Genomic DNA, 13917 nt, shown 5'->3' on the forward strand with positions numbered 1-13917 from the left:
TGTTGGAGAGCCAAGTGGCACCAGGGAAAGGTCTAACCTTGGTGACCGTGCTTGTCGCAGTACCGATAACCTTGCAGTACTGACTAACAAGGGAGACTCCAGCTCCTGCAAAACCAGTAGATTCCTCGAGAATCTCCAAAGCAGTTTTGATCCATGGGAACTGAGGTATTTTTGAGGTGGACTCTTTCTGTGGAGAATGACTTCATTTTCTATGGGTTTTCTCTATGGATTTACCTTGGGTAGACATAGGTGAATGTGTTGAAGTTGACAGGGCCCTGTGTTCACTGAGCTGCCAATGTCCGGTAGGGTCTCCTGGCCTGGAGCTGAGGCTTGTTGGAGGGAACTCTCCATTATTAAGAGTCAGTTTTAGCTCCCGATTTCTTCTTACCCTACCCTTAAAGATGGAGCAGATGGAGCATTCTCAGGGGATATGAGATTCAACCAAGCGGTGGACACAACGAAAATGCCTCCCAGCATTTCTCCCAGCAAGAAATTCACCACTTGAAGCCCAGAGAGCCTGGCCTACCCCCAAGGCAACAGAATCTAACAGGGGAAAGTCCCCCTCCCCAATAAGGAAAGAGATCAAAAGTCACCCTAAATTATTAAATAAAATGTAAATGTAATAACTAAAGAAGGGTACCTAGGCTAAGCAACTTTGAAAAGAAGGCATGGAGAGTGGCTTGCCCGTGCACCCCTATATAGCCGTGGAGTGGGGCATGAGGAATTATATGATGCATGCGCAGGCCAAAGAGATACTACTACCAAAATACTCCGATTAAAGATGCATGGGGCATGAGCACACCTGAAGTGGAGCACCCATGGGGACACTACTCAACGAAGAATTATCAGGTGTCCACACTGATATTATTAGGTATGTCAACTGCTTTTAGTATCCTAATGTTGGGAAAATGCTCACTGACCCTAAAGACACTCAGATGAGGGGCTACTGGGTTCTATCTTGTCACTCCTCTCATTCAATATGCATGGGTTCAGACCAAAACAAATCAATTTAACATCTTTTCTAAATGACAAATATACTTTAAAAAGTTAAAAACTAATTTTGTCACAGGGAAATTATTACAATTTTAATAAGCTACAAATATAGAATAAGATTTAAACTATCTGTCAGAGTTTACAGATCACAGAAATTATAGGAAAAGGAGACATTTTATTTAAATATAATTTTTCCAAAAGTGGCAGAAATCTATTTTGGGTAAAGTTAACCTCTCTAAAATATATTTGTAGCACAACGCAGTAATTAAGGAAATACTTTAAATACTTTAAGTGCACTTACTTGTGGTAAACTTGAACCCAAGCTAGCATGTATTGCCTCTAACTGGGCATTGTACAGTAAAGCTTTTAGGTCAGCTCCTGTGAAGTGCTCTGTTTTTGCTGCCAAATGCTGAAAGTCCACATCATTTGCCAAAGGCAGAGAATGACTGAGGGCTTTTAGGATTTCAAAACGAGAAGTCTAAAAAGAAAAAAAAAAAGGTAACATCATCTGTTTCCTGCTTCTAACTGCTATTCAGTACTTTGACAGTAATTCTATCAAGCACTTTCTCAAGAAGTCAAACTAATCTACAGAAATGTAAGTTTTGGAAGGAATACTTGTATAATTAAAATAGTACATATATGAAAATACTGCACAATCTATTTTCAAATACCAGCATATGCTTATTACTACTATCACTTAATTTTTCTAAGAAAAATACCGCCAAACAAAATATCCAGTGAGCCATGAATTCTCTGAGCGCATTCTCTAATTATATTATCAATATCCAAGATTTTTAAATACACCATTAAATGTGAACTCTCATGCACATTTTATAAATATAACGGGATTTGCCTTTTTACCAGTTTTCACCTTTCTAAACATAAGAAGAGAAGTGTCCAGACAAAGGAAATGACCCTGTTGGCCTGAAGAGCTCATTTTTTTGTCCTATGGAAATAGCAATGAAAAATATTTGGATAGAATGTGTTTGCATTCTTAGTGCATGGGATTATCTATCTTTGTGCATGTGAGAATGAAATGGGATGATATCTGTTAAACTTGCCATGTAAATTGCTAATGAATATTCTCCATTATAATTAGGAGCAATCAAAGGGACAAATCCTGCAATCTCTACTAGCCTGATCCAAAACCCACTAAAGTCACTGAAAGTCCTTCCATTTACATCAGTGAATGTTGGATCAGGTCCTATGACTGTACATAACTGTCCAAATGCTGATTAAATATGTTTCCATTGCATGCAGGCCAGGTAAGGGAAAGCCCAAACAGCTGGACTCCATGCCTACCTGCTCTGGAAAACACTGGGTCACTAATTTGCATGGGGAAGCAAAAGGCCATGTACTCTACTCCTCATCATGCCCTGCAACAGCAGGTGAAATGGTGACCTGGGCCCTGTTGGCAGATGAAAATGACAAATTTCAATCTCCACAATCCCTGCTCCTATGTATTTCCTGTAAGCAAAGCCCCTTTTATGTGGGCTTTGTCCACAAGATCATGATTGGTTCTACATCTGTGGAAAACAATGGAAGAATATCTGGAGAAAATAAACAATAACACTACCAGTCAAATCAAATCAAATCTGGCTGTCTACTAAATGGGATTACAAACATCTGAAGGGTTACATTCTTTCTACAAACACAAGACCTAAGAATACTGGGCCTGATTCTACACTGCTTGAACACTGCATAGTCAGTTACACAGTGCAAAGCGGGCGCAGAACTCCATAATTCTGATTTGGTCATGTTTTATCCCCATTTTACATTCATTGCATCTGATCCACTCTGCATTACTCCAGTTTTATACCAATACAATTCCAGAAAGTTACACAGGTGTAAAACTGAAGTGATGCAATGGTGAACCAAGTCCACTTTGTTCAGGTGTACATGACTAAACAAAGTACAAGCCAATGGAGAATCCTGTTCATTATTCTAATTTTTTTCCTTTCATATATGGTGTAGTATATTGTTTCTTCACCTGATCAGGAGGAGGACAGTACAGGCATTTATCCAGTCGACCTGGCCTCAACAGAGCAGGGTCAATCAAATCAGGACGACTAGTAGCAGCCAACACATAAACCCCTTAGAAAAAGTAAGAGATTATCATTAATGTGTTGAACTCATGCCTTTTAAAAATAAAAAAAAAGACACAGCTAAATTATTTACCTTGTAAGCCTTCTACTCCATCCAGCTGAGTCAACAGTTGGTTAACCACTCGGTCTGTCACTCCAGTATTATCATGACCTCGTCGAGGGGCAATGGAATCAAACTCATCAAAGAAAACTATACAAGGCTTGGCTGCCTGTGCTCTGGAACAAAATGCAATCCTTCAATTCAGTTTAGGTTTAAGCTAAGTAAAATAAATCTGCCTAGAGATGTGAAATATGTGTTCTGTTTGGTTTGTAAGGACTTGTCTACACAACACTTATTTGTAGCAAGTTGGGGTGTAAATCTACCCTGTGCTAGTGGGGATCCTACTAGTGTGCACTAAAAATTCTGTAGTATTTGATCTACCCCGCTTTGAAAAAGGAGTAGACTGAAGCACAGTAGGGAACTTCTGGTGTGCAGAAGCAGGTTCACACAGACGCTAAGAGCTTGTCTACACAAACATTTAGTTTACAGCAAGCTGCTGTGTGAATCTAGCCTGCACTAGTCTGTCACAGTGTAACTGTTCGTGTGAACCCAGCTAATGCACATTAAAAATCCGCTAATGCGCTTTGATCTAGTCCTGTTTCAAAGAGGACTAGATTAAAGTGCTCTACCAAACTGTTTATGCTTGACCTGTTAGACCGTGGCAGAGTAGTGCGGGGTAGATTCACACCGTAGCTAGCCGCAGCCTAAATGTTTGTGAAGGTAAGCCCTTAGTGCAGTGGTTCTCAAATTTTTGTACTGGTGACCCCTTTCACATAGCAAGCCTCTGTGTGTGACCCCCCCCCTTATAAATTAAAAACACTTTTTTATATATTTAAACATCATTATAAATGCTGGAGGCAAAGCAGGGTTTGGGGTGGAGACTGACAGCTCACGACCCCCCCATGTAATAACCTCATGACGCCTTGAGGGGTCCCGACCCCCAGCTTAAGAACCCTTGTATGGCAGACTATTGCAGGGTACATTTACATCCCAGCTTGCCATGAACTCAGTGTTCATGCAGGCCTGTCGAGTGCAACCTTATTACACAGGTGAGCCACATAAACCTAATACTCCTAGGGAAATTCTGTGCCAAAACATTAAAAATTCTGCGCACAATATTTTCAAATTCTGCATATTTTATTTGTCAAAATAACACAATATAATCACACTGGTTTCAATTATTTTTGGTCATTTATTTCAAAATACCTGTCAGCAAGTATGTCTGTAACAATACAGGCAATAAAAAAAGATTCAGAAAATGTTTTTTGACAAACAGATTCTTTACTAGGGATATTAATACAGAACTCTGAATAATAATTCATTTAAACTTCAATACAGAACCATATTTCCTGCACCCCTTGGAGTCAGGGAGGTAATGGAGAAGCTGAGGGAGAGGGAAGTAATTGCTGGGAAGGAGTCTGGGTGTGAACTTGGAGGGTTGTTGCGTATGAGTGGGAAAAGTATGGAACAGTTTTTTTGGGGGGTGGGGAGGGACTGTTAGGGAGCTTCCCCCATGCAGACCCTGGCTGACCCCTAGCTTCTCCAATTCAGTCAGGCACATCTGCTGTGTCCCCATGTGTCCCTGTACCCCCATGTATCCTTGCATGCCCTGTCCACATGTCTCTTCATCCCCACTCAGACACCCACTCCCCCCATTCCCATGTGTCCCTCTACCCCCACTCAGACATCCCCCTATTCCTGTGTGGTCCTGCATCCCCTCCCACATCCCCATGTGTCTCTGTGCCCCCACTCAGCCACTCCCCTGAACTTGTGTCCCTGCACCTCTCCCCATGTGTTTGTGTGCCCCCACTCAGCCAGCCCCTTCCCCCTGTAGCTCTGCGCCCCCTCCCGCTCTGCCCAGGTGGCCTTGCACCTCCCTCCCCCTGTGACCCTGGGCCTCCACTCCCATTCAGCCCCAGTCTGTCCTCCTCCACTAGCCCTTATGAGCTCCTGTCTGACCCCCCAGCAGCCACACGCTGTCTATCTCCCCATAGCCCCATCTCCTGACGTGGCCTGACAGGTGCTGCAAAGAAGGCAGGCTCTTTCTCTTCCCTAGCAGGCTGGGAGCGGTTGCTGTGTTCTATCGCCACAGTGCCCTCTGGTGAGCAAAAGGTAGAACTGCAGCAACATTCCAGCAGACGCTTTTTTCTGCGCAAAAAATTAAAATGATGTGTGGCTCATTAATTATGCGCACGTGCAGTGGCAAGGAATTCCCCCAGGAGTAACCTAAGCACAACCTTGTGTGGGCCAAACAGATTCTACAGATTTTAATAAGATTTAAAATCACCTGTATTGGTTTATATTTTCAGTTCAGCTTGTTTTGTATATTTTTAGATAGAAACAACCTATGGACAGTATTGTTTATTTATACACTTGTGTAAACTAAAATATGTAAACATGACGACAAAACGCTAATGAATCGGCCATTAGTATATTGTACAAAGCAAACAGTGGGCCTTATGAAATGCTCTGGTGGGTTGTGTATGGCCCCCACGCAGTAGGTAGACAAGTCCTAATATAGTTACATTTAATTATAGAAGGCAGCAACTATTATGGTTTCCTGTGGAAATTAACTGCTTTGAAGAACAGGATTTCCTGTTAACTACCATTAATATTTTATACTTTATTTTGTACTTATGTTTATTTCCTTCTGAAGTTCACAATTATGGTGTTAAAATACTATGGAAACTTTAATATCAATACAAGCAAACATGTTTGTAAAGTCTTATCCAAAGGCCGCCTACACAATAAACTGCAAGGAACTCAATTTATCAAATTATGAAGAATGAAGGTTAAGTTGACCCTGTCAGTATTTTAACATGTGGTTTCAGCAGGTCTAGATATTTCAGACCTAATGATCAAGACCCATTAAGCCTGCTCTTTCAGACTGCTGACTAGGAAATTCAAATAATTATTTTTAGTATCAGCCATGAAAGTGGAATCTATTTACAACAACATTTATTCTTAGAGAACCAACCTGTTAAAGACATCTCGAACAGCTTGCTCACTTGCTCCAATATATTTACTGAGGAGCTCTGGTCCCTGTAAAATAGCAAAATGAGAAGACTCAGGAGTTGTGTTTTTTCTTAATTCCATATCACTGGAATCTACTAGCAAGGTGGGTTATTTATGCAAGCACTAGAGAATTTCAAAGTAACGGGCAAGCAGTGGTTCCCAGGTGATTCAAAAAAGTAGATAAACTGTGCCAGGTATTGCTAATTTCATTGGCTCTCAGTTTTCCTGCTATAAAGGGAAATGTGTTACAGTATCACAAGTTTGAGGATTGTGTTCTGAAGATACATTTAAACTATTCTGGCTAGCTGCATTACCCACTGAGTTAGAATCCTTTTATAAAGAAGAAGAAATTAAGAATACATAACAAAATTTTCTAAAAAATACTTAGTGATTAATTACAAACTCTCAGAGATAACATTGTGTGGCCACAGCATGAAGTCACTCAGTGGTGCTTAGATAGCCAGGGCCAGATCCATAAAGGTACTTAGACATCTAAGTCTTGGGTTTAGGTGCCTAAATCCCAGTTTTGGCTCCACTGCAATTCACAAATCTCCCGCCAAACCCACTCAGTGCCTAAACTTTCAGGATAAAAGTTCCCTCTGTGCCTATGTTTCTGCCTCTGAGCAAGTGGACTGGTGTCCAGATACCTGTCTCCCACTTAAGCCTCAGACTGAGGGCATGTCTACACTTACCTCCGGCGTGATCGATCCAGCAGGGGTTGATTTATCGCGTCTAGGGAAGACGTGATAAATCGACCGCTGAGGGCTCTCCCATCGACTCCGGTACTCCACCGGAGCAAGAAGGGTAGGTGGAGTCAATGGGGGACTGTCAGCAATCGACCTACCGCAGTGAAGACACTGCGGTAAGTAGCTCTAAGTACGTCGACTTCAGCTACATTTTTTCATAGCTGAAGTTGCGTAACTTAGACCGACTTAGCTCGCCCCTCCCCCAGTGTAGACCAGGCTTGATTCTGGGGAAAGATAGAAATAGGCATTTGCCTCCCTATCTTGTGTGCAGGGCTCAACCCGGTAGGTGGCTGCTGAGCAAGCCTACTGGATTGGCCCCCATTCAAAATTGCCCTGGCAGTGCCCACCTTATAACTTTTAGCCCAGTGGTTAGAGCACTCACCTAAGATGAGAGAGCCAGGTTCAATATTCCCCTCTCATGGAGGGAGAAGGATTTGAAGAGGGGACTCCCACCTCCCAGGAGACTGCTCTAGCCACTGAGCTATGGGATATTCTGATGGGGGGGAGGGGGAGTCCCTTCAGTCTCTCCTATTGAACCTGTTCCACTGTGGATAAATAACAAAAGAGTGATTGGAGCAGGGGGACTGGACCCTGGGTCTCCCACATCCCAGGCAGGTGCCCTAACCTCTAGACTAGAGCATCATTCATTCACACACACACTCTCTCTCTCTCCCTCCCCCCCCCCCCCCCCCCACAATGACTAAATTTATCCAAGTATTTATCCGGAAAAATTAAATGTTGTAACAGTTTCTTTGTGGTCATGATAATGACTACATTTTAAATGTGAGTTTCTTATTTTGGTATTTGTTTTTGCATATATATTTTACACACACACACACACACACAATTAGACAAAGTAACTATGTTGGGATTTTTTGTGTTAATACAAAGAACTAATAAACCATCAAAATTTTGTTACCTTGATGCTGATAAAATTCATTCCACTCTCTCGGGCAACTACACCTGCTAACAGAGTTTTTCCTGTTCCAGGAGCACCATACAACAAAATTCCTGTCCTCTGTCGTATCGGCAGGTTTGCAAATAATACTGGATACTGAAAATACAGAGTCATCAAGAGTAATACCTATTTCCAAATAAGTAATTATTTGGTAACATAATGTAATAATTGGCTTCTGACGAGTGTTTCTTTATATGGACATTCTTGTGAGATTACTTACTTCATCCACATTATGACCAGAAGGGCTCATCTCAACTGATATTATCAGTTATATTATAATTATATAATTGGGTTATATTAAAGTAGCCTATTATAAAAAGTTCAAAACCATTTCTTTGAAAAGCTCTATGGTGAGTTTCTCACCCTTACTCTGGTACCTCTACATTGGGTAAGAGAGCCAGGCTGATGTAAAAGCGTACTAAAAAGCTCCATAATCAGCAAAGGGAAGAGTCCTCTGGTTCAGGCACTGCAGAAGATAGCTGTAATAATGTTACCTTCTCAGGACCAACTTACAAGCCAAGGAGTAGAAGACAAGCCTGGGGTTGGGAGGAATGTGTCCAGGTCAAGGCTGCAATACTGCAGAGCTTCCTGGCAGCGCTACGGCGCATAGGCCTGGAATGCCTATGTTATGTTCTCTAGGCCTCTCAAGCCTTCAGAACATCTCAGGTAAGGGAGGGTGCAAAAATGTCTTAAAGGCACCTTAGTCTTCCCTCTACCAGGATTGCAAGTTCTGTGCTGTACCTGTAAGAGTCCATTTTTTCTAAGAGTAGCTGTTCCACAAAGTAAAATTGTTAATCAGAGTTCCAGAAACACAATGGTTTGTAAAGTACTGAAGCATTTGTTCCTGGTTTAAAAGAAAAGGGTACCTTTGTGGGTAACTGGATGGTATCCATGAGTATTTGCTGTACATCCTTTAAGCCACCAATCCTGTCCCAGCCCAAGTCTTTAGGTTTGTGTAGGTTAACATTTCTCAGAGATGAAGGAGTAAAATCTTTTAAAGCTTTTTGAAAGTCTAAGGTTGACAGATTCAAGTCTGTTGAAAAAAAACCCCCCCAGGAACAAAAGAAACTCCAGTTAAAATCAATTTAGCCTTATGGTGGGGGAAAAAAAGAATATATGCATATGATATCAAGACAACAAAACTTTCTAAATAACAGTTAAATGCATTTTAAATGTAAAATATAGAGACAGTTTTACTTGCTTTTGTATTATTGCAAACACGTGCCATATGGTACAACTAAAACAAAGTAGAGATTTGGTGACTATCACATACCTTCCTTGTTGCACGCTCCCTTATTAGAAACACAGGAGTGTATGGCACGATCCACTAGCATTGTAAAATCTCTAGCTATAAATCCTTCTGTTTCCTTTGCAATATGCTGGAGATCAAGATCATAGAATCTGTTTATTTTGGAGTTCAATTTATTTTCTATTATGGAATGCAGTAATTCACATCTTTGCTCCTGAAAAATAAAAATATACAGTGAATGTATATATAGTTTTATACAGATATGAATTATTATCTTAAGCTTAGAAGACTCAAATGTTTCAGATAATGAAAAGATACCAACATTTCATTCAACATAGGAGTTTTGTGACTAATATATAAAAAATACTAACACAAATTGAAGAAAAATTGATTATTTTAATCTGACCTTTCCTAAGAGTTCACCAGCTTTACAATTCTAAATGACCAATTGACCACTGTAACCTCTAGCCCAGCAATGATCATTTCAGAAATCAATCTTTCTATTCTATCCCAGTCATATCTGCATCACAAGCACTGGAATAAATTCCAAATCAGAAATGAAGAATGAGAAATCCTAGGAACAAACAGACCAAATCACACAGGTATAAAGGGCCTGATCCTGAGAGGCGCTGAGTACCCTCAACTACCTTGTAGAATAAGGCCTATACTGGAAATTTTCATTTGTATTTGGACACTGGTTAAAAAACAAGTCTGGGTAATTTCAGATTACAGAGTTGTCATACAACATAGTTTTTCAGGGGAAGTCTTTTCTTCTGCCACAAGTCAGCACAAGTCAGAGATCTGACTGCAGTCCTTGATTTTTTAAATGGCTCATTTATGACAGGAGAACAATAAGCACCATAAACCTGGGTATGATTCCAACGTGTTGTGGGCATTCTCTTACACACTAGTACAGAATGCAAATCTTTTGATTTTTCCTTAGAGTACACTATATTTAATACATTGGTTGCCATTTCTTTTGTACCGTTTCAATACAGTCTATTTTTAAGAGTAGATGGATATATTAATTAAACCAATTTTTGAATTAAAACAAACTAGTACCCTTTAAATATTTTACAACCCAAATACAATTTGGGAAAGTATACATTATGTTGAAGTTTCTATTAATTTGGGTGGTGGGAGACAGACTCACCACTAGGCATAACTCTGTGTTTTTTTCCCAAAAAGGAACCCTGAAGATAACATATAGAAAAGATATATGCTATTTAATATCACAAAAGACCTCTTAAAATCCCCCAATAGTGTTGTTGGGGTTTTGGTTTTGTTTTATCTCAACTTCAGCAGCAAACTATCCTTTTTTGTTACCTTTTTGGTGCAGCATCTGAGGCTGTAGGGAAGTCACAACCAACATTTTGACCAAGTTATTCAGTTATTGCATTTACCTGATCTGGAGGCTGGATATGTTTGAAGCATTGAAATATATGAGTTCCTTGACCAGAAACAAGGGAAGGATGCAGAGAATGTTCAGACTGGCTTGTGGCAATTAATGCAATCAAACTGCCCATGGAAATAACTTCTTTTATCACATCTTTCAAAACTAGATATAGAAGACATTGTTTCATGAGTAATAAAAGATTATAAGTTTCATACATTTATTAATGCTGAGTATTTTTACAGTACTAGAGATATTATATAACACCAAGTACTACACTAACTTTTCTGTAATGTATTATAGAACTGTTATCATCTAAACAAATGCATTTATTTTTCAAGGCACAGTCTACTCCAACAAGAAAACACTGTCAGAAATGCTTTGCCTAGAACTAAACTTGTATAGTTATTGATGAGGTCTACCCTGTGATATTAAAGATGATTTTCTCTATTGTGAATTCTGCTGTTGTATCTGGTATGAATAAAATGCAGAAAGCTATAATCCCAACTCTGCAGCGTAGTCAGGAAAAAGTTGAAATAATAATATAATTTAGATAGTTTATTGTATGACTTATCACAATACTAAGGTGTTGAACTGTATTGTGTGCCAAGCCATTGTACTAAGAGTTTAGGATAAATAGCAGTTTTGAACTACTTAGATCTCTAGATGTCATGTACAAAAATAAAGTGTATAAGTAAGGCAGATCATTTATGCTAACTTTTAAAACTGTGTATCAAGGTTGTGTGCATAAAACAAAAATGAAGCACTAAGACATTGAAATTGTACATACAACTACCCAATTTAGGTGAACATTTTTGAAAATTTAATCTCACTGTGAATTCCAGAAACCACAAAAGGAATTTAATTTAAAAAGTTGCAATCTCCCTTTGACACTGCTTAGAAAATTGAAGATCTGTTATAGCTTAAATCCTACCAGGGCATAATTTAACACAGTTAAAATAATAAAATACATTGATCTTGATTATTTCATATTATGTTATTTCAGTCTCTTGTACTGAAAATGTTTACGTGGAGAGATTTTAATGTTGGCTGCACTTCAGAGAAAAAGATTGTATGGAGGATGCATTGTCCAGTTCTTCACTTAAAGGCTAGGGTTTGGAAAAATTTAAATAAAATAACCGATGACTTGCACACAATGAAGTGCACCAAGTAGATAAGAAAGGTACACATTCAGTTAAAAAAAATGCTACTTATGCATAATAATCTATGCATAATCAAAATTCATCTGGAACTTGTAAACTGTGGCAGTTTATCTGAGGTGTGAACAACATAGAATGCTAAATGATCCAGAAGTAGGGGTGGTGAAAATAGAACTGTCCAGACAACTGTCATTCAGGTACAAGAAATTCTAAATTACAATACATTTTTATCCAGGCACATAAGAAGCAACAGGAAAAAATTACCCAGATGCTTCTAGCATAGCATTACCATGTGCAAGTCTATAGCTCTGAACTGCTTCAGGGCTGTTCTCATGCTCTGGTGTAGAAGGAACTCCAACAATGTGATCAAGATCATCCAGCAGAAGAATGGATGGCTGTCTCCATGCTGCCTCTAGAAAAACTTCCTCCACTTTTTTTCGTATGTTTTCTAATCTTTTTCCTAAAACAAAAATACAATCTTAGTATCAAAACACAGCATGAAAAAATTAAAATTTGTGCTGGCAATGCAAAGGGCCTTAAAATGACTCTAAATGGGCAGCTAAAGATTCTCCTTTATGGGAGGAACCTTCAGCTGGCTATGCCAGTTCTATATGAATGCTCGCCTCCTCCCCTGGAATAGGGATCATGCCAGGGGCAGAAGGGGGAATGGCCAGACACAGACATCCAACACAACTGGATCTTTAGTTTATACAACATCAGAGTAAACTAGAACAGCTTCAGAACTATATAAAGCCCAGAATTACAAGGAAAGGATGGTCAGTGGAAAAGTGGCAAAAAGCCACATTTGCCCTCCTACCCTTTATGTTGCACCTAAGTACTTTTGAACTCACAAGAGAACCTGAATGTCAACAAAGACAACTAGCACAATCTGAGATCAAGAAGTTGTTGGTACATACAACAATTAGAAATTGTCAATACTACTCTAGTTCAGCAAGCACTGAAAATTTAACAATACCTTCAGAAGAATGGCAGGTTTTATAATTTACCATTCCTGGTTTTCCAATGAAACTATATACAAAGAATATTTATTTTAAATGTTTGCTTTTTTAAAAAGTGATTTTTCATCAGATGGACAAAGTAATTTACATTAGATCTATAAAATTTGTAAAAATATTAAAATTTCTAGGCCAAACTTGAAATTAGAAACTAAAGGCCATGCTATACAATGTGAAGTTTGTATATTCCTTAACATACAAAAAATAATTAGTTCTCACTAATTTGATATACTTTCACCTGTTCCATGAGAAAAAGAGTATAGATATAATTATATTCAACTACTTTTGTTCCATTCAGCACAGAGAAAAATACACAGTACAATTTGCACACTTTCTTTCTTTATTTCATAGTAATGGGGACTAAACATTGAGGTTGTGGTTGAATTCTGGGAAGGAGATGTTGCTTACCCTGTACAGTAGCTGGAGTTCTTCAAGATGTGTGTCTCTAGGCGTGCTCCACTTGAGCTGCACATGTGACTTCACTTGGAAATTTTTGGCAGCAGTTTCCGTTCAGTTCATTTATGTGCCATAGTTAGCCTTGTGCCCTATACCAAGGGCATATGCGACTGCAACAGATGAACTACCTTCAGTTCCTTCTCCATTACAAAGTCCCACAGAGATAAAAGACTATGGGTATGTCTACACTATGAAATTAGGTCGATTTTATAGAAGTTGATTTTTTAGAATTCGATTTTTACAGGCCGTTGCGTATGTCCACACTAAGCGCATTAAGTCGGCGGAGTGCGTCCTCACTACCACAGCTAGCATCGACTTACAGAGTGATGCAGTGTGGTAGCTATCCCACAGTTCCCGCAGTCTCCGCGTTTTTTTCGCCTTCTAATCTGCGGTAACCTCAGAGATAGAGATGATAGGGAGCATAGAAACATTCTGGGGGGACTACATGGTCACCTGTGTTGCTGAGTTCGCCACGCTGGCCAAACAGGAAATAAAATTCAAAAGTTCCCAGGGCTTTTCCCGTGTACCTGGCTAGTGCATCTGAGTTCAATGTGCTGTCCAGAGCGGTCACAATGGAGCACTCTGGGATAGCTCCTGGAGGCCAATACTGTCGAATTGCGTCCACACTACCCCAAATTTGACCTGGCGATGTCAATTTCAGCACTAATCCCCTCGTCGGGGAGGAGTACAGAAATCGATTTTAAGAGCCCTTTAAGTCGACAAAAATGGTTCCGTCGTGTGGACGGGTGCAGGGTTAAATCGATCTAACGCTGCTAAATTCGACCT

General features: G+C 39.6%; 1 protein-coding gene and 1 long non-coding RNA gene across 4 annotated transcripts in view; one reads left to right on the plus strand and one right to left on the minus strand.

The window, feature by feature from the left end:
* Positions 1-13917, plus strand: part of LOC117872212 — a 40034-nt gene that overhangs the window by 16899 nt on the left and 9218 nt on the right. The window lies entirely within an intron of this gene.
* Positions 1-13917, minus strand: part of PEX1 (peroxisomal biogenesis factor 1) — a 51054-nt gene that overhangs the window by 11808 nt on the left and 25329 nt on the right. For all 3 annotated transcript variants that reach the window (XM_034760435.1, XM_034760433.1, XM_034760434.1), the window contains exons 12-20: positions 11949-12119; positions 10510-10664; positions 9131-9320; positions 8724-8890; positions 7819-7953; positions 6116-6180; positions 3172-3314; positions 2984-3087; positions 1295-1471 (exon numbers count right to left, since the gene is read on the minus strand). In XM_034760435.1, coding sequence (XP_034616326.1) covers positions 1295-1471; positions 2984-3087; positions 3172-3314; positions 6116-6180; positions 7819-7953; positions 8724-8890; positions 9131-9320; positions 10510-10664; positions 11949-12119 — 1307 coding nt within the window. The remainder of the gene's footprint in view (positions 1-1294; positions 1472-2983; positions 3088-3171; positions 3315-6115; positions 6181-7818; positions 7954-8723; positions 8891-9130; positions 9321-10509; positions 10665-11948; positions 12120-13917) is intronic.

Source organism: Trachemys scripta, chromosome 2, assembly GCF_013100865.1.
Source record: "Trachemys scripta elegans isolate TJP31775 chromosome 2, CAS_Tse_1.0, whole genome shotgun sequence".
NCBI lineage: Eukaryota > Metazoa > Chordata > Testudines > Emydidae > Trachemys > Trachemys scripta.